At 41.5% G+C, this 21,659-nt stretch overlaps 1 protein-coding gene across 4 annotated transcripts in view; it reads right to left on the bottom strand.

Moving 5' to 3' along the window:
* LOC105024072 (cytoplasmic dynein 2 heavy chain 1) overlaps positions 1-21,659 on the bottom strand; it is a 127,037-nt gene that overhangs the window by 69,642 nt on the left and 35,736 nt on the right. For 3 of the 4 annotated variants that reach the window (XM_029119454.2, XM_029119460.2, XM_029119458.2), the window contains exons 45-60: positions 20,700-20,946; positions 18,431-18,582; positions 18,154-18,298; positions 16,753-16,855; positions 15,555-15,719; positions 14,028-14,155; positions 11,337-11,585; positions 10,305-10,413; positions 9,615-9,728; positions 9,132-9,274; positions 8,966-9,050; positions 8,711-8,871; positions 6,630-6,767; positions 5,059-5,172; positions 4,453-4,613; positions 350-473 (exon numbers count right to left, since the gene is read on the bottom strand). In XM_029119454.2, coding sequence (XP_028975287.2) covers positions 350-473; positions 4,453-4,613; positions 5,059-5,172; positions 6,630-6,767; positions 8,711-8,871; positions 8,966-9,050; positions 9,132-9,274; positions 9,615-9,728; positions 10,305-10,413; positions 11,337-11,585; positions 14,028-14,155; positions 15,555-15,719; positions 16,753-16,855; positions 18,154-18,298; positions 18,431-18,582; positions 20,700-20,946 — 2,338 coding nt within the window. The remainder of the gene's footprint in view (positions 1-349; positions 474-4,452; positions 4,614-5,058; positions 5,173-6,629; positions 6,768-8,710; positions 8,872-8,965; positions 9,051-9,131; positions 9,275-9,614; positions 9,729-10,304; positions 10,414-11,336; positions 11,586-14,027; positions 14,156-15,554; positions 15,720-16,752; positions 16,856-18,153; positions 18,299-18,430; positions 18,583-20,699; positions 20,947-21,659) is intronic. The other variant, XM_029119456.2, reaches the window with a different exon arrangement.

Raw genomic sequence — 21,659 nt, 5'->3', positions numbered from 1 at the left:
CCCCCCAATCTTGTGCTAAGATTTGCACCACCCTTGACACAATCTTTTATTTGAAGTTATTTCAGAGAAATAAGATAACGACAAGATAATGGCATTCTTAGTCCTGCTTAAGCTCTTAGAAACACATTAGGCTTACTCAAGAAAGATTTTGGTGAGCATTCACCCTCTTTTGGTTTAATTTATGGGTTATCCCCACTGGTGTCATGATTTGCCATCATCAGAAGGAATCAGCTAATGAAGGATGAAGTCCCTTCAAGTTGACAATAAAATGCTAGAATGTGATCTCTCCCAGTTGCGTCCTCTAACTATCTCAAAGAGCTATGCTAAATAACTAGGCTAACAAGTTCACCTTAGGATCGAAGGAGGTCTTGTTTCTTGTAAGCAGCTCCTCCACACTCTGGCGGATCTCATGACTGATGTTCCTTGCCTCAAACGTTGCTATGTCCTCTTTTACACCCCTCTTAGCCAGGAAACTAGAGTGAGAAAGAAAAAAATGAAAGCGCTTGATCCTGATAATGAGGCAGCTAATGCTAATCCAAGCCTGAAGTTATTGAAGTAAAAAACTTCAAACTGTAATAAGAGCAAACTGTGACAAATTGCTGGGTTTATTACTCATATATATCTAGTATCTAACACACTGTATCACGCAGGCACATACACACACACAAACACACAAACACACAGTGGATGCACTCACTCAATTAACTCAAGTCAATGATCAACGGCAGATTAGGTTCAGACACTTCCTCTAGAATGGCTCCCAGTCGTATGAGTGTTCCTTACTAATGAATGACTAGAACAAGCCATAAGAAAGAACACTACACACACACAAACTTTATGGCTTCTTCACACTACAAGAGTTTGATTGAGATTAACAATACTTTTCACAAGATATGCGTCGGCATGAAAAAAAATTGGCATTAAAAATGTGTGAAATTGTAAACCACAGCCACCCAATGAAGGTCCTGCAGACTATTGCCTACCTGAAAGTACCCCAAAAAAAAGGCATCATTTGTCAAGCCTATTAACATTTTTCATTAATCAGGGTTGCAATTTAAAGTTGACAGCTAGGAAAATAAATTACACAAGGTGTAAAGATGAATGATCATTTACAGTGTATTTTTACTTTAAGATAAATATTTTCTGCTCAGTTATTGTTAACACTAGGACCACCAAATGCCTACGTGAATTGGCATTTGAGTTTGTAATTAAAATAAAACTGCCATTTTGAAAGTTACACCCTCCTCCTTCCATGAATTTTCCTAAATAGGCGTATGTTAAACTGTTCCGTTGTCAGAATTCTAAACAGAAAACCATTTAGAGACTATTGTTTTTTTACCCTGTTATTTTACCCCGTTTTCCTATAGCACACGGGACTTTGCGTTGGTACCCAAATGGTACCCAGGCGCTAATCACCCCTCACTGAATGACGTCAATGGATGAATGTGTGATACTCCCAGATTAATGATTAGTCTTGGTTGACTTACAAATTAAATACAAGACTTCCATGACCATTAAAAAACTTAATTAGGCTGTTATTGAAACAAAACATACTGTACAAACCATATAGGCTACTTATCACACGTTACTATTTTTCAATAGCAGATTCAGCTTATTGTGTAGGCTAATTCATCAAATGTAAATCTACAAATGTATTATGCCAACTAATTATTCATGAAACGAAATACCAAGGATACTGTTTACAAGTTACCAATTACCAAATCAACAAAGGTATTACACATTACTGTTTAGGAGAGAAAGAGACACTAAATCGCAAACACATCCTATCATGTCTCTTTGAATTTTCTCGGCTTGTTTTACTGAAGATAAATATTCTACAAATGTTTGAGGCTTAATAATTATTCACAAAACGAAATACCAACAATATTTGTTGCAACTAGAGCTATGCAGTGTGTTAAAATCAACTCCATTGCCCCACTACAACCCACAAAAGAGACCTGCAAAGATGCACCATTCACAGCCTATTCGTTTTGGACCTAGTCTTTTTTAATAACGCCTCTCGGTTTTTTGATAACTCATGTCAAATCTTACATGCCAGTAATCTAGGAGAATAGAGCTCTGCACTGGCGTTGAAATCAAGCAACCGGCAGGCCTATGTACGGCTATTCATGTGGAGATCCTCTGATCGTCTCCAAACTGGTGGATAATGTCTGTTATTTTACGTTGTACATCATCAAAATGAGATGGAAATAAAAACTACATTCTCTGGATTTATCTTTGAATAATTTAAGTGTTGTGTAATTTTCATTTTGTACATTTGTAGGGCATAATAAATGAACAAAAACACTATAGACTGTGTTCTTAGAAATAATCGTTCTATGTATTATATTTTAGTCTGTTTTTTTTGTAAGATAAGACCCTCAACACAAACAGATTATTGTATTTTCTCAAATTCATTAACCATTTAAAACAAACACATTTTGTAATTCATATTTTTTTTTACTCTTGTACTGTATATAGTTTGATAACAACCCAGTAGAAGAACTGATGCTCTGGCTGGATGGTGATGCTGCAGAAGAGTATGCTAATAGGGCCGATTGGTAGGCAAATGATGAAAAACGGCGTTCGGCTCTGGCTGTTAATGTTCGTTTGAAAGGCTTGGCGGTCCTGGTGTTAAAGGGCAAGTTCTCATATGTCCATCTGTGGCACTTGCTTTGTAGTTTGGTAGCCTGACAACTAAAAAACATTTCATTAGACCATTTCAGTAGACCATGCAATAAGTGTCTCTTTCATCACTTCACAAGTCTTCAGTGGCAAAAACATTTATTTCATTCAATTGCTTCAATTCTGTGGATTTTTTTTTGGATCGACAGTTTATTTAATTTTAGTCTCTTGTTATTTTGGTCAATTGTTTAGTAGTCTATCTAATCTGTCTATCTTCAGTCTAAGTCTTCAGTATTGGAATGACCAAGAAATGTTGACAAAATATACATACAGCACTGGAAAATAGAAAATCTGAAAATTAAGAGACCACTGCACCTTTTACTTTCCTTTCCAAAAAAGTTGAAAAGGAAGGTTTTGAGTGAGGAACGGAAGGATTAAAATTAAGAGCCAGAAGAGGACTGGTCACCCCTCTGAGCCTGGGTCCTCTCTAGGTTTCTTCCTAAAATTCGGCCTTCTTAGGGAGTTTTTCCTAGCCACTGAAATCCAACACTACTGTTGTTTGCTCCTTGGGGTTTAAGGCCGGGTGTCTCTGTAAAGCACTTTGTGACAACTGCTGTTGTAAAAAGGGCTTTATAAATACATTTGATTGATTGATTGAAGAGACTACTGCAAATTGAACGCTTCGGTTCGTCACTCAAAACTTTTGTCAACTTTTTTGGAAAGGAAAGAAAAAAGGTGCAGTGGTCTCTTAATTTTTTCCGGAGCAGTATGTTGTTGACATTCACTCATATACAAACACGATAGACTTCATGTCATTGTATATAACATTATAAAACTATAGAATTGCCTTAACAATTAAGAATTATTAACACTGTGTGGCAGGAAAAGAGACAATAAAAAAATATTCACCTACTTTAACCTCCTGAAACCCTGTGTCCACATATGTAGACGTTTTAGGCTTCCTGCATCAAAGCTCAGGTCTTAGGAAGTTAACAATGCATGAAAATATGGTGCTTGGGAATCACACAAAAAATACAAATGTACCATATTCAAATAATTTTTAATAATTAAGTAGACTTAAAAAGACATCTCGCCAAGCTAGTCCAATTCTTCTCACACTGATTGTTCCAAAGCTGTAAGCTACTACAAGCCTGTAACACATTCTCCAACCAGTGCTGCCAGGTGGGGCTATTTTTAAGGACAGTGTGCAGGCCAAAATGCTGTTGGGCAGGTTGATTTACACATAGGGTTGTTCAGAAAACAGCAATTTTTTCAGTCGACTTTGTAAATTCAGAAACACTGCTCATTGTCGCATACAAACTCTCAAGACATTTCATGAAATACCACCTTTCATGACGGTCAAATTTAAGAAGTGCTGCCCATTGGTAAACAAAACACCGTAGCTAGATTTAAAATGGTATAATGACTTCCTAATCAATGATTTCCTCAACCCTAACCTTTAAAACATTACCTAATTTAACAGTAATACTTAAACTACCCCTAACTCCAATTCTACTTTTGACTCTAAAAACACTCCTAAACTACAAAAAAAAATTTCAACATGGGGACTGGCCAAAATGCATTGGCCTTGTTTTACTACACTAAAATCCTCACTTGGATATTAAAACAAAGAACATTTTACCTCATGGGGATTCACAAGTAAAAAAAAGGGCACGCACACCCTTCTTGAGTTTCTCCTATAACTCTCCATATCACTCCACTTTTGCATTGTTCCAGGTCTCACACAAACCTCTCCCCAAGTTCGTTCCATCATAAACTATCATCTTATTTCCTAACCCCCCCCCCCCCCATCGCTCTCTCACTCACCTCTTCATGCTGACCCAGGAGGTGTCGAAAATGCCCATGAGTCGTAGCACTCCCTCCAGGATGTCTCTGATGACGTCGGGGGGCATCCTCAGTGAGCGGATCTCGGAGAGAGACTCTGGTTTGATATTCCCTACGGCCCGCTTGGCCTCCTCCACCAGTGGCTGCACATACAGGCGAGAGACACGCAGAGGGGTTGAACACAGGTCAAATAACTGTGTGTGTGTGTGTGTGTCCTATGGGTAAAACATGGGCCATCTGCGCCCAACGGCTTGTGATAGTATTCATAGGGTAAAACAACAGCTAATATGCGATTGGACGAATGTTTTAAGACTAGCCGCGAATGTCACAGTTTAACCGGTCGTGTCCCTCATCAAACATCCATCTGGTGTACAGTCAGATATATAGTATCTCTGCATATAGATTTAGTATATCCACTGCAGTTATAGGTCTATGTAAACTGTGTTTACAGCATGTTTTCAATATGTAAATGTATTCATCAATGTTTAAATGGGTCTATTACTGGTCAAACCATGTGCAAACTGACTAGGTGAATAAATTGTTTTCGTATGTGTTTGGTGCTTAGAGATTACTGTGCTTGTTTTTCACCTGCACTTCTTTTAGTTCATCATCTATTTTTCCCTTCCTCTCTTCACACTTTGACACCTCCTGAGCAATCTTCCCCTTTATCTTCTCCATCTCAGTCTTCTGGTCACTGGCATTCTGAAACACAGAGGAAAGGTTAAGAAAGAGGAAAGGTTAGGAAAGGGTTCAAATCTTATGGACAACTGGGGCAGCACCCCGATATTTGTTGATTCTGTTTGTCTTGTTTTTCTTTGGTTGAATTAGTTTAGAAGTGTTTCGTTGAGTTGTGAATTTCATAGAACTTCATAGAATAATATCTGCTGCTCTGACAAAAGCTAATGAGGATCCGAATAAACGTCTATACATCCACCACCGCCTCCCTGTCCCCTCCATTCCTCCACCCCCTGACTCCCTGTCTCCTCCATACTGCCACCCTGGCCTCCCTGTCCCCTCCATTCCTCCACCCTGCCTCCCCCATACCTCCACCCCCCTCCCTGTCTCATCCATACCCCCACCTTCCTGCCTCCTCAATACCTCCACCCTCGCCTCCGTCTCCACTGTACTACAACCCTGCCTCACTGTCTCCTCCATACCTCCACCCCTGCATCCTTGTCTCCTCCATACCTCCACCCCCTGCTTTCCTGTCTCAATACCTTCATCCCCACCTCCCTGTCTTCCACACCTCCACAGCTACCTCCCTTTCTCACCCGTAACCCCTTCTCTTCCCTAAACTCCTTGTCCTCGAATACCACCTCCCCAACCTCCTGGTCTCCCCCCATACTTCCACCCCTCCTTTTCACTCCTCCTCCTTTCTGTCTACAGCTCCATGGGACAAAGTTATTTCTGCCCACAGGGACGCGTCTGTCTGCTAATTATCCCTGGCTACACTCACACTCCTCATCCACTGACAGCTCAAATGATGTCTCTTCCCTCTCTCTCCTTCCTTTCTCTGACTGAGGCCTCAACGCCCCACAGTGCCAGATGAGAAGATATCTTAACTAATGAACAGCGTTTTCCTCAATACTTCTATCCATCAGGGAGAAGGGGAGAGGGGATGAGAAAAAAGCTTGGCTATCAAGTATAAGGACTCACACATACACACAGGCATACGCACACAAATTGCGATGAAGCCAAGCAAGGAAAGAGGGCAGGGCATGGACACAGAAAGTTTTGATAAAAAGTTGGTGCAAAAGTGTAGCCTGAAGGAGATGGAAGTCCCTATAGGGAGTCCTGTCCTAGTCTATCACCACCACATCACCAGCCTGCCCAGACAACATGCTCGACAAACAAACACACACACACACACACACACACACACCACAGGGTTCTGAGGCTGCCTGGCCATGCACAGTGGGCTTATGACTAATCAGGGTGAATTATGTGCAGGGAAATGATAAGCTGTCCGAAACAGAGAAAAGTGTGTGTTCGTGTAGGTGTCAGCATGTGTGGGTGTGAGAGAGAAAAGAGAGGAGCTGTCATTAAAATCTGTTTTGCAGTCATCACGGAAACGGCCTCTGCGAATCTGAAAACGTAGCTGGTCCACCACAGGCTTAAATGTGTCAAAGAGAGTCTTCACACTCCACACACACACACACCTGCATAGAGGTGGTGATCTCCAGCAGGGCGGAGTCTGCCTCCTGCTGTTTGGTCCTCAGTAGAATGCTCTGCTCAGCGGCACGCCTCTTCAGCTCATCCACCAATGCCTTTGCTTCGTTCAGCTTAGACACGCCCGCCTGAGGGGAATGTTATGTTGTCTTGTTAATATAGCAGGCTCCAACCTAAATACCTCACAAATAACAAAAGGTAACCACCAAAATCATTATTCCAGTGCTTAATGGACCCAACACCCTGTTTATTGTTTCCTTTTACCATTTACTTCTAATTCAACATTAAAGATTTCACGTGTTAGCACAATACAGTTTTGTACTTTCCTTTTGGGGCTGATGTCCAACTGAGATTCTACTCAATGCTGCCTCAAAGGGAACAGATGAAGACTTGGTCTAAAGTGCATTACCACGGCTTGAAAACACTATACCACCTCTAAAGTAATTAGTAGCTAAATCTTTCATCAACTCTTTGATGTTATCAAATTCATTTTAGATGCAGTATAATGTTAACTAGGTAGTTACAGTTTATTACAGTTAATTTATTTTTATACATTGTTAACATTCACAAAGCTCTAGTTGCATTTGTCAAAATAGCTTCTATGGTACAGAACAACACCATTGCTCACCTGCAAAAGGTCATAACTCACCCAAAACATGTAATTCATGCTTCAAAACAAAGTTATGAATATAAAATGAAAAGTTCCTTTGGCAACAATGGCAGTCAACATGTTTAGATGTTTTGTCAGTATGTTAGTGGACCTTGAAAATGTTCTTTATATCCACATTCCAGTCTTGTCCTATTTTTCATTGACTCTGGATTTTTACAGAACTAGAATGTTATTTTTGTCCAGCTAACTGAATGCTATTGTGTATCAAACTGAATACTTTTCAGATGCCGATCTCAACAGTACAAGGTTTTACATTACACATTGCACTCACATTTCCATGGATATTGTGACTGTACACAGAAAACTTTAACTGCATAATATTATACAAAAATACAATCAATACAAAAAGGAATATAATGTACGGCCCAACACTGTATGACAGTAAAGCTGGAGGGCTACACCTCACTGGATGTCCTCTGGAGAATATGGTGGAAGGAAGACCATCAGGATCCTTTGATGCACACCAAACCATTCCCTGATAACATCTGCATGGTGGAAGCTTACATTATACCACACAATTACAAAATCTGGTCAGCCATGCCTTACCAAACCTCTCTCATTCTCAGGGATAAGATCTCCATAGAGGGTGTCCAAGAATGTCAGACGTTTCTGCGTGTTGTATGTGCCAATATTGGGAATACACATTCGCTAGCGAAGTTCAAGTTTCACCGGCTAAATTTAGCCGACTTCACAAAAAATGTATTTTACTGTAATGAAATTCATGGTATTTATGCCTGACACAATAGTTCATTCCTATAAATGAATTATTGTGCATGTTTTGAAGAGTACAACTATTCAACTGAGAAGCAACATAATCAGTTCTGATCAGCAAGATATATTCAATTGTTAATTGTGCAGATTGCAGAAGTGTACTTTTTTTTGCATAGATGTGCTAAAACATTTGCAATCTGTTTAAAGGAATAAGAAATAATTCAAATCTGTTCTGAACAAGTGCCCAGTGGTTTGGAGGTTTGGAAACCAGTTGACAATTGTGCCAAAGCAATTGTAAATATTATATAAATATTAATATAATACAGATTTTTTAGCAAGCCAACATTAGCATCTCTAGCTATTATTGACAGAATTTGCAATCTAATGAAAACATTGACCTAAATTTGAAGTAAATTTGATGATATCATCCTTATTTTAAACTCAATAAAAGCCTACTTTAAAAGCCTATGTTTTCATATTTCCAAGTCCCTCTAGTGTAATTTACACAAAACTGTAACCCGCCCGTTTAATGTCATTAGCCCCTGTTCAACTACAGGCCATCAATACGGCTGCAGTTTCTATAGTATAGTGACCATGGCAACAACGTGATCAAGTGATGGAGATGTAACATGTGAGCACATGGCAGCAAGCTGATATGTGAACACCAAATGAATGCTGTGTGTGTGTTACCTGTAGGTGTTGCTGTCTGAGTGTGAGCTGGCTCTGTTTTCTACTGAAGATGGAGGTGTAGACATGCAGGAAGGCCATGTACTGGCTGGGAGTGGCTCCATGCTCACTACACGACTCATGGATCATCAGGAAGGACCGACACAGATCACCCTGACCTGACACTGGGAGGGACAACACACACAAGTTCAAATACAGACAGAATGGGATGCAACTTACATATTGTAGCTTCAACGCTGTGAAAAGGCCTTCTCCTACCTGCCAACCCTTTCCCCTTAGGCCCTTTCTCTCCTCCACTCTTCTCCACCTGTCCTTCCATCTTAGCCAGCAGCATCTCAGGAATCTGACCGGAGAACAACACATGGGTTATGAGGACTGAGCCGATTGCACTGTTAGCTATGACCTCATTCTCTCTTCGTCCCACCTTCCTCATGCTGCTCTCAGACCACCCCTCCATCCACTGGACAGAACACTTGCGGTAAAGCGCTGGGTTGCTCTCACAATTAATGGTGAAGTTCGAGTTAGTACAGTCCATGATCAACACTATGTGTAGGTTCTGCTGGATTCCTGAGAGAGACAGAGAGATGCATATGGAGGAAAACAAAAAAACAGAACAGAAACAGACAGACGGTAAGAGAGAGAAACAAAAGCAAATGAGCGGGTGAAACAGAGAGGGTGGTACAAAGAAGAGTGAGAGCCGGCATAATGGTTGGTGTGAGACTGAGTGAGTTTCAGCCAGTAGTTAAGTCAGACAAACTCAGAGAGAAGAGACATCTATTGATCTGATCCTGCAGCATCTTCAAAACAAACGCGGCTTCCCAAAAACCAAGGGGGAGGAGATGAGAGAAAAGTACAGGACAAAGGAGGGGTCGATGGGAGCAGTTAGACAGATGACGGAGTCTCTCACGATAGGCAAAGTAGTTGAAGAGGGGACCAGTGAAGCCGTCTTGGGAAGCTGCGTCCTTGAGGGATGAGAGGAGGGGCTCCAACTCCTCAGGGGAGTACAGGCCTGGAACCTCACCTACAACCCACACATTATACACACATATTACAGTACCAAGACCTAGTACCTCCTCTATAACAAACCATTCCCTGAAAACATTTTGACATAGTACTGTCACAAGACCCAGTACCTCATCTATAACACACCCATTATACACACACATAGTACTGTCACAAGACCTAGTACCTCATCTATAACACACCCATTATACACACATAATACCGTCCCAAGACCTAGTACCTCATCTATAACACACCCATTATACACACACATAGTACTGTCACAAGACCTAGTACCTCATCTATGACACACCCGTTATACACACATAGTACCGTCCCAAGACCTAGTACCTCATCTATAACACACATCTCAATACAGTACATTGTCATTTTGGCACTTTTCAAACATGGTAATATTTCAAAACTCAGCACAAAAACACAACAGATCATAAAAAAGGCTTTTTTCAAAACTCTATGCACATTTGACATTGACTGAGTAGAACAGAAAAAATAAAATATAATCTAGAAATACATGATGTGCATACAAAGTACACAGTGTAGTCTATTTGTGTGTTGTTATTTATTGGTGACTGACCAGAGGAGAGCAGACTATTGACCATTTCAAGAAAGGATGGGTGGACAAACTGATAATCCTCCAACAACAGCACCACCTGTCGGCCCTCCAGACCAGCCAGCTGCATGACCTACACAGAGGACAACACACATCACTCACAGGAAGACAACCACACACATCACTCACAGCAAAACAGAAACAAACATCACTCACAGAAAGACAGCAAAACACATCACTCACAGGAAGACTGCAACACACATCACTCACAGGAAAACAGAAACAAACATCACTCACAGAAAGACAGCAAAACACATCACTCACAGGAAGACTGCAACACACATCACTCACAGGAAGACAACCACACACATCACTCACAGGAAGACAACCACACACATCACTCACAGGAAAACAGAAACAAACATCACTCACAGAGAGACAGCAAAACACATCACTCACAGGAAGACCACAACACACATCACTCACAGGAAAACAGAAACAAACATCACTCACAGAAAGACAGCAAAACACATCACTCACAGGAAGACTGCAACACACAGCACTCACAGGAAGACCGCAACACACATCAATCACAGGAAGACCGCAACACACATCACTCACAGGAAGACAGCAACACACATCACTCACAGGAAGACAGCAACACATATGACTCACAGGAAGACAGCAAAACACATCACTCACAGGAAGACAGCAAAACACATCACTCACAGGAAGACCGCAACACACATCACTCACAGGAAAACAGAAACACACATCACTCACAGGAAGACAGCAACACATATGACTCACAGGAAGACAGCAATACACATCACTCACAGGAAGACAGCAACACACGACTCACAGGAAGACAGCAATACACATCACTCACAGGAAGACAGCAACACACATCACTCACAGGAAGACAGCAACACACATCACTCACAGGAAAACAAAAACACACATAACTAAAAAGAGAAGAACAATTTGTCAAACAGTGAGAAACTGTATCGAGAGACAAAGCCAGACACAGAGACAGAATGAGGAGTGTGTTCTCACGGCCTTCAGGTCATTGTTGAAGTGTTTGACCCCGTATCCACGGGAGATCTTAGGTGTGTACAGCGTGTGTCCGTGCATGTGTGAGACCAGGGAGGTGGCGGTGCGTCGGCCCACCCCGCTGCGACCGGCCAGCAGTAGGGACCCCCCCGGGCGGCTCAGGACCCGGTCCACGCGAGCCACGAAGTCACACACCTCCCAGAACAACAGCAGGTCCAGCTCCCTGTTGTCACGACCATACAGCACCACTGCCTATGTAGGAGACAGATTAATTAACACACCCACTCAGCTAATGCTAATAACTAACCTGGAACCGGTCGACTACATAATTAAATGTACAACTAAAGCTTGCACCTAACGCCAACTGGCAAAGAAGCGCTGTAGTAGACTCGTTTTGTTAATAGATGAACGCGTCTAAGAAGATGGAGAGAAAAAAAACGAGATGCTGGTGGAAGGAATAGCTCGCTGCTCGCCCCAAACCACACACAAAATGAAATTACATTTGTCATGTTATCTTCTAATGATCTGTCGCTCACACTTAGCTCACGGCATTGGCCTCAGTAAAAGGCGACATAAAGTGAGACTAGATTTATTGCGAGAACAACAATGTCTAGCTACGATTCACAAATGATGTTTGGGCTGGAGATAGAAGGGCAGAGAGTGGTGCCCTGAGATGAGTGAGTGATAGGCTGTGGTGCCAAGCGTGTGTCTGTCCACTTTTCACGCTTGCTGAGTTAGGTTAGTGTCTGTCTGGGCCTGGGGATTTAAAGGGGAGGGAGAACCCTCTAAACCAATCATGGCAGGTCTGTCTTGGAAGACAATGTGTCTCAATTTATATTTTGTCTTGTTAAATAAAGGTAAAATGAAATAAATAACATAAATAGCTTATAGCTCTAATCTGAAAAACTAGAAAACATTTATTATCAATTAATTATCCGTATCCATTATAAATGATCAATTTAAGAGGCAGATGTAATAATAGACTTAGCTAAATATGGCTAATTCAAAAGATATAGATATAGATGATAATGAAGCATATTTCAGTGCAAATAAAATACAAAACCATCAACTGGTAAACTGCAGAATACACAAGTCTGACATTTACACTGTAAGTTTGAATAATTGGAATAAAAATATAACCATTTACCTAATTAATTAGCCGTCGCAAGATATCCATACACTGAAAAGGAAAGTACACCCCCTGGACAATTATCTTGTTCTTTTACATATTAGATTAGACTCAACTTTATTGTCACTGAACAGTACAAGTACATTACAACGAAATGCAGTTAGCATCTAACTATTGCAAATAGAGGGCAGAATGTACAAGTATTTACAAATAATTTCAAAAAGGCATTCAAGATCCACAAATGAAAGAGTGATGTATTAAGGTAGCATATGCACCCGGGATGCAGACATAACATCAATGAGGTCCAGAGGTAGACATGCGTGTGTAACAACTGTAAAAATGCTATTTTAAATGTGCAAAGAGGCAAATTTAATGTACAAGATGTATGTGCAACTGAAATGCAAGGATATCAGCATTGAGAAGTACCTTTAACAACTGAAAACTTCCATTATCAAGTATAGCAAGGCAGTGTCAGAGTAGCACAAAGAAGTTGTACATATTTGGACACATGTATATTTGGACATGTATGGCAAAAATTAAACACTGCCTTTGAACAGAACCTCACACCAACTGTAAAGCATGGAGATGGTGGCATTACATTTCATGGTCTAGCCAACTTGCCATCATTGAGTCAACCATGAATTCCATATTGGACCAGATAATTCTGGTGAATGTGAGGCTATCTGTCAAAAAGCTGAAGCTGAACTGACTAACTTGTAAATCCCAAAAAAATTACTTCCCAGTGGGTGTACTTACTTTTTCATAAGACTGTAAGTGTAAAGACAGCAACAAGGGAGTGCAAATAAACTAGCATCAAAATCAGTAGACAGTGTTTACATTCTTCACCTCCATTATGTAGAAAATGTTGTCAGAAATAAAGCTGTGGATCAACATCTTCACAATGGTACTTTCAATCAGCTGAGCACATCAGCAGCCAACACAGAAGCCAACTGTAATGTTACTGCAGAAGACACAGCAACAACAGACAGTCGGCTTTGTAAACATCTCATAATATCAGCAAGCAGCTACTTATCAACAGATAAGCTAGCTTTGGTGAAGGATATTTAACTTTGTATTGGCGGCACTGGTTAGTACCATCTCTTTCGTTTCACTGGTACACAAAACTCCTGAACAATTTGTAGAATTTTGCGACAACATTATTTACATAGTTATTGTTTTAGTATTGTTATTTCAGAATGTTTTAGGCAAAGGATCGCGCTGTGCTGGGTCATTTGAGATCCATTTATATCTCCAGCAATGAATAGCGATGCAATGCTAGTCCATGTGTTTGTAGCTGTAGTACTATACTTCAAAATACAAGCTATACACATGTCCATGACCCTTTGAAAACCTCCAGCATCCCAAATGTTATTTGGTCAAAACCCACAGGTTTGAAAGCAAACAGCATGTTTTATTTGTGTGAAAATGAATATACTTTATACAATAAAAAATTATTACAACAAAGAAATGGCAAATCCCCATAATAGTCATGAGCCAACCCGGGAATAACTAATATATAGAAACACTCTCTTTCACTGCCATACGCAGCACAAGCACTCACTGACCTTGTGTATAACCTGGCGGAGGTCAGCAGAGTCGAGGCATCCCAGAGATTTACCATGGGGGGGCAGACATTGACCAGGGGCCATCACTCCCCCACCCTCAGATGCTCCCCATGTTACATAGAACCCATCTGCAGTGGGAAAACATACTGTTACAAACACACAGACACAACCATATAGAGTAAATAATAACCCCATTTTGCATAGAACCCATCTGCAGGACAATATTTGAGTCAAATTATGCCACTTTGAAACATTCACTGAAATAATGGAATGCAGCGCATCATTTTTTGTCACTATAATATTTTTGATAAATGCTAATTCCAGAGAACAATGTATCCCAGAAATACATTAACTCCATTGACATTTTCAAATCTCCAACGGCTTCCTGGTTACATCCCTGAGGTTACGGTTCTTGGAAATGGCAATCAAGTGCTTGAAAGCCCCCTTGAAGTTCCTTGAATTGTATGTCTGTAACTCTCCATTGAAATTATGCACACATTATTTTCTTAACTGCCAGATCTTGACCTCCAAAGTTTTTTCTCCTCATTTGATCCAGTGACTTACAGTTAGCATTGGCCCCTATATGCCACAGACAATTCAAGTGAATGTCAAGCCCTAAAATGGGTAAGCACATTGTAGACTCTTTCATCCCTCAGCACTGAAGCGTAGCCAATCAATCGCTCACCCGTTAATCTACTCTATGCTAGCGACTGCACCTCCAACAATGCATCTGTTAAACAACTGAATATCATTAATCTGAAATATTAAGCAATTCATATTACCGTGGTCAGTTTTACTGCCTTATTCCTTTAAATTGACCTCAGAGTGCAGCACGCACCACCCAAAGCCCATTCATTACCATCTAAAACACCTCCTGAAGGGGATATTTTATATATTTATATATATATATATATATATATATATATATATATATCTTACTTAGACTAACAAGACAATGCTCGCCACATCAAGCCACTTTTAACCATAAATTAAATGTAGCTACATTACACTGCACTCAAATTCCAACAGTCTGCAAGTAGACATACAACACTAACACATGTACAACTATTGCAAATCTTTGTGGATTGTAATGTTATATGCACATTTGTATATCACTGGATATCTTTATTTGTGTTTGTTTTCAGTATTCTGTTGGAATTTGTTGGCTAACACCAAAACCATTAAACCATGTGCAATTAGTTGTGTGAATCACGAGGGACCATAGCAGTCCTTTTTAGGTCATAATCAGGACGATCAGTGTACCAGTCCTCAGGACTTAGCAAAGGCAAGGGTACACCTTTCGGGCTCAGGAACCACATCAGGGTTTTGATATTAAATGTTTTGTAATTTGTTCATCATAAATGATTTGCGATCGGAAAAGGGCAGTAACTTGAAACATTTCTGCAGTAGGTCCATTATAATGTCTAAATCATTTCAATCCAGACAATAAATAATGGGTGAATACATACTACAGCCACTCTGTAACTCTGCGACCATGTAAGCATGTGTGTGTTGCGTTTGAGTTACCAGTCATGTTGTCGAGTGCATCCGAGCCCCAGTCCCCTCGGATGACGGAGGAGAGGATGTTGTCAAAGGAGTGTATGTCTTTAGAGGAGACTAGCCTATCCCTGAACAGCCTCCTGGCCTCATAGGCCACCACCTCCAGCACAGAGTCTGTAATGTTACAATTACCTGCAGACACATAGGGGACATAGGTTGACACACCCATCACATGGTACAGGTTGACACACCAAGCACATGCTACATGTTAACACACCCATCTCATGGAACAGGTTAACACACCCATCACATGGTACAGGTTAACACACCCATCTCATGGAACAGGTTAACACACCCATCACATGGTACAGGTTAACAAACCCATCTCATGGTACAGGTTAACACACCCATCTCATGGAACAGGTTAACACACCCATCTCATGGTACAGGTTAACACACCCATCTCATGGAACAGGTTAACACACCAAGCAGATGTTACAGGTTAACACACCCATCACATGGTTCATACAGGAAATAAGGCTAAAGACGCGCAAGACGAGACAACGGACACAGCGTTATGTTTCGCTTACGTTGCCAGTTACCTGCCGTTGCACGACACCACAGACACAGCATAAAGACTTCACAGAGTATACACGCTCACACATCACAGCACAGACAGTAAAACTGATGAGAGAGGGAGTTTTGACATACCGTGGGGAGAGGTAAGCAGCAGGAGGGGGAGAGAGATGGAGAAGGAGAGACGAGAGTGAAAAACGATGAGTCATGAAGAAAGGGAAAAAAGAAGTTGTGTGTGTGCGCAAACGCTTTTAATTAAAATGACTGATTGGACTCCCTATCACTGGGAGAACACATTGCAGGAGGACGGGAGAGAGTGTGCGACGAAGGAGGAAAGAGAAGGGGATCATGAAAGAGAAGTAGACAGACGGGTGACAGGAGAGCAGAATTGGAGGAAGGTGGAGGTAGAGAACTACTGACTTTCAAAAGGATTCAGGAACATCGAACAGCAGCCTGAATCAAGGCCCAGTAGAGTATGACTTTTTCAATTGTAAGTCAGAAACAAAAAACAAATTCAACCCCGTAAATCTGTAGCATTTGCGTTTAGAGCCCTTAAAGAAAAGAATAGTCCCCAAAAGATTGGTATCAATTGCAGACAGAAGGGGAGGTTTAACCTTGCAGTTGAACTGTGACGTTGAGGATGACTCACCTGCGGTCAGGTCGTATCGCAGCAGGCTGAGAACCCACTGGGTGAGAATACAGGGAGTGAAGAGGTAGTGGCTGTGATCATCCACCGTGAACTTAGCCTTCACCTGGATGGACGACAGGAGACTTATACACACAACACACCTCCCTCCAGGGCTTGGGATAAGTGGCTGTATAGTGTGTGTGTGTGTGTTTGTGTGTGTGCGTCCCTGTGTGAATTAACTTTAAGAGGCAGTATGTAATAGTTTGATGAAAGCAGTCTAATCCTAGGTTTTTCAAACTTTTTAATTCCAAGGACACCCAAATATTATGGGCCCCAGGGCGAGGACCCCTAGAAAAAAAGATAGATTTTCACAAGCCGGCAATTAAGTTTCAGACAGCCGCATAAAGTTTGCCTTGTACAATGACTACCAATGATAATCCTGCAATCCTACACATTTTGCTTTGAGGCTGAGAGAATATTTTTAAGTTTAAATGCAAATTAATTTTTACTGGGGCTGACAAAGGCCCGAAGTTTGATCTTTGACATACTTGTAATAGTAACAATTTGTTGGATGAATACTCCTCTTTTACTGTTTAAGAAAGACCATTCAATCTTACAAACACATAAAATGGTCTACAATAGTTTGTTACTCAATTTCCTTTATAGTTTATGCTTTATAAAATATTTTAATTCCATTGAAGAAAGTTATTTCTTGAATGGGATTTCTTCATTGATATTAATGGAATAATAATATAATATTTTTCTCTTGAACCATGTAAGCTACAGAGACCACCTTTATTCCACATTATGTAGGCTATTACAACTTAAAATGCTTAAAAGAATTTCAACTATGAAGATTCACATTTGCAAACTTTTGCATAATTAACGTTAATTAACCCTAAATCTGTATTAACCCTCTGACAATATCTCGTAAACTGTTCACGCTAGAGTATGCAAACTTTAATGTCTCTTCCTCTCATTCTCCGCAAATCAACTGTAAAATCAGAACAATTCTTCCACAACCACCCACCACCCACAACACACATGTTCATAAGCTATCTGAGCCAGGCTGGCTTGAGCTTTTTGGGTCGCTAAGGAGGTTCTGGGCCTCATCGCCATGTGCCCCTCAGTAATAATGCCCTGACTACCACTGGGGTACAGATAAAAACACTGCTTATAATATCTGCATATTAATAGAATATGACTGTCTTTGGGTGTGGATAAGCAAGGCAGGACGTAACAAGATTTGACCAAATATATAACCAGTATCCAATTATGTGAAAATTCTAAAACATTTATTAAAAAATAGACCTCGGGCACTGAGACCCCAGTTTTAAGATTCTAATCTGCTACATGGAAAAAACATTACAGATTAATTTAACAGATTAAATTAACAGGCCTAAATACAACACACAGACTAACCTGTTCGTAGACCTGTACAAGGGACCCTGCTAACTGGTGTGTTTTCCCAGTGCTGGCCCAGGATGCCTGGCTCCCAAGGCTCCTCTGGAGAACAGGCTGCAAGTACGCACTATAGATGGTCTGGAGCTGCACCCTGTCCGGATAACTGGAGAGATGGAGAGGGTGGGGTGACGGTTGAAGAGTGTGTGCCTACGCCTGTTTGTGGGTGTCTATCTGCGCTTGCTTGAATAAGTGTGTCTGTTTGTGTGGGTGTGTGTGTGTGTGCGTGCGTACTTACTCTATGGCACAGATGCGTACTATGGAGGAGAAGCGGGATGTGAGTGTGTGTCGTCCCACAGCACCTCCTGCTGACATGGATGCCACCACCTGGATGTTCTCCAGGCCCACCCACTCCAAGTTCTCATCATAGAACCCATGGTACGTCAAAACCTAGAACATGCACAAGATGAAAGAGAAAGAACTGTCACGCGATGACAGTTTGTATTTCACATCAATCAAGGTAATTGTATATGTGTTGTATAATGTTATTGTATTGGTTACCAGGTTTTAGGTTTGTGTTGTATTAATGGTACAGTATTTGTTACCTAGGTTAGGATACCCAGTTTTTGCAAATTAGCAGTAATTTACTTAATATTTCTTAGCACATTCACTCAGTACGGCCTTGCATACACTCAATACAACTGACAATAACTCCTAGACATGAGCACAATGCACTGGAAGAATTTTTGAGAACTTTCACCCTCCACCGTAGATTCTAAAGGTGCTATTCGCACTGCCAACTAGTGGTGCCCGGAGGCGGTGTCGGAATTGTAAACTAAAGCGTGGGAAGCGTGGAGGCACCCAGGCCATGATAATGCAAGCCCCCCATTGGCCTTCACTATCTAGCTTTTTCCTTGCTAACATACGATCACTGGCGAACGAAATAGGCGAAATACAAATTAGATTAATCTCACACAAATTGATTATGAATTGCAGCACCATGATATTCACGGAAACGTGGCTTAACAACAACATACCAGACAACGTAATTGAGCTGAATGGCAGCAATATCTTCAGAGCAGATAGGATTGAAATGGACTGCGGAAATACAAGAGGTGGTGGACTATGCATTTATCTAAACAAAACATGGTGTACAAACACTAACTTAACCGGGAGTCATTGCTCAACCAATCTGAAATACCTGAGGGTTAGATGAAGTCCTTTTTACTTGCATCTGGAGTTTACATCTATAGTTGTTATGGCAGTCTACATACCCCCGGATGCTAATGCTAAGCTATGAAAGAACTGCAGGTTGCCATTAGCAAACAGCAAACAGAACACCCAGATGGTGTTTTGGTGATTGCAGCGGACTTCAATCATTCAAATCTGAAAACAGTTTTTCCCAAATTCCACCAAAATGTCTCCAGCCCCACCAGAGGAGACAATACACTGGACAATGTGTACACAAACATTCCAGAGGCTTACAAAGCAATTCCCCTCCCCCACCTGGGTCAATTTGACCATCTCTCACTATTCCTACTACCCAAGTATTTACCCCTCATTAAGCGTGTGAAACCACTAGTGAGGACAGTCAAAGTGTGTCCAGAAGGGTCAGACTCACTTCTACAGCACCAGTTTCAACACACAGACTGGAGTCTGTTTGCCACTCAAGCCACTCTTTGCTCCCATACGGACATTGAAACATATGCTTCCTCCGTTCTGGATTACATCAACATCGGCACCAACAATGTCACCACCTATAACCGAATAAAGACGTTCCGTAACCAGAAGCCGTGGATGAATGGAGAGATCTGACAACTGCTAAAGGCACGCAACGCTGTTTTTAGATCCGGCAATGCAGAGGCCTACAGCTCATCCAGGGCCAACCTGAAAAGGGCCATCAAGATGGCTAAAAATGACAACAAACTGCAAATTGATGAGCACTTCAACAACAACTCTGATCCTCGATATGTGGCAGGGCATCCAAGCCATCACGGACTACCAGCCAAAGAACCCTGCTCCCACAGCCAGCGCTGTCTCCTTCACCAACAGGTTCTACGCACACTTTGATAGGGACAACAAAGAGCCAGCTATTGGTCCAATGTTGTCTGAGCAAACAGACGAGCAACTGTAGCTCAAATTGCAGAAAAAAGTTAATGCTGGTACTGATAGAAAGGTGTCAGGACACAGTGCATTACAGTTTGTTGCATATGGGGCTGCGTAGCCACAGACCTGGGTGTTGTATTAACGGTATTCTATTAGTTACCTGGTCTGAAGTTGTGCGATATATAAGGTGTTGTATTTTTTTATCTGGATTACAGTTATGTTGAATTAATGGTATTGTATTGGTTCCATAGGTTAGAGTTGTGTTGTATTAATGGTTTTGTATTGGTTACATAGGTTAGAGTTGAGCTGAATTAATTATATTGTATTGGTTACATGGGTTAGGGGTGGGTTGTATTGATGGTATCATATTGGTTACATGGGTTTGGGTTGGGTTGTATTGATGGTATTGGATTTAATAGCTGGATAGGTTAATGTTCTATTAATGGTATGGTATTGGTTACCTGCTGTAGGAAGGCAATGAGGTTGCTGGTTCCCCACTTGTCAGGCTTGGGCAGGTTGATGTCTTTGAGGTAAAGGACAAGATTCTCACAGTCTTTGGGTCTGTAGGCCCGGCCCGTGTTGGAACTGAGCAGCAGGCAGGTCTGACTGAGCTTCTGGAGAACGTGGCGGGACGACGTCTGGGCACTGCAATGGACCACCGCAACCTGGGTGGAGCGCAGCCGCGAGAATGCATAGCGCAGCAACATGCTGGTGGAAAATACACAAACATTAACACATACACTTTCATTTAGTTCATGTCCAATAGAACTAAACGAGTCCTTCACATTGAACATAGGGGGACATGAGGTCAGTGGTTGAATACAAGAGGAGAACGAGAGGCGAAAGATTCAACTCCGTATTGAAGAGTGTTTATGCCCCAGGGGTCTGTTTAACTGAGTTTGTGAGAACAGAGCTCAGGGCGAAGGGAGACATTTTGTGAGGGTGCAAACTGAAGACGGATAATTGGTGTGCCTGTGTGTGTGTGTGTGTGTGTGCGTGTGTCTGTACGTGTGTGTATATGTGTGTGTGAGTATGTTTATGTCTTAGGGTAGCTGGGGAAATTAATTAGATGTTCTTTCATCAGACATGGATGACACAAGCGTCTCCATGACACCGTGACCTTTCAGCGAGACAAAGTTTGCGTGTGTTTCACAGAGAGGATTACGTGGAGTGTAAAAGCCAATCAGAGAAGCCCCCCCCCTCGCTTCAGATGCCCCAGGGAGGACAGTAATGACTGTAGATTCAACAAGTCGGCCCCCCTGCCTGGCCCTCCGTCCCCTGTGCTATTCTAAGAAAGGTCGAGCCTTAAATTAAACATGCCTGAAGACCTAAATGTGTGTCGTACGCATCAACCATTGTCTCTTAGTCACTGACTAAGCAGAATGTGGATGATCTGATGAGGAGATGCATCCTGTATTAGG

Source organism: Esox lucius, chromosome 1 (assembly GCF_011004845.1).
Source record: "Esox lucius isolate fEsoLuc1 chromosome 1, fEsoLuc1.pri, whole genome shotgun sequence".
Classification (NCBI taxonomy): Eukaryota; Metazoa; Chordata; class Actinopteri; order Esociformes; family Esocidae; genus Esox; species Esox lucius.
This window is presented reverse-complemented; position numbering and strand designations above follow the sequence as displayed.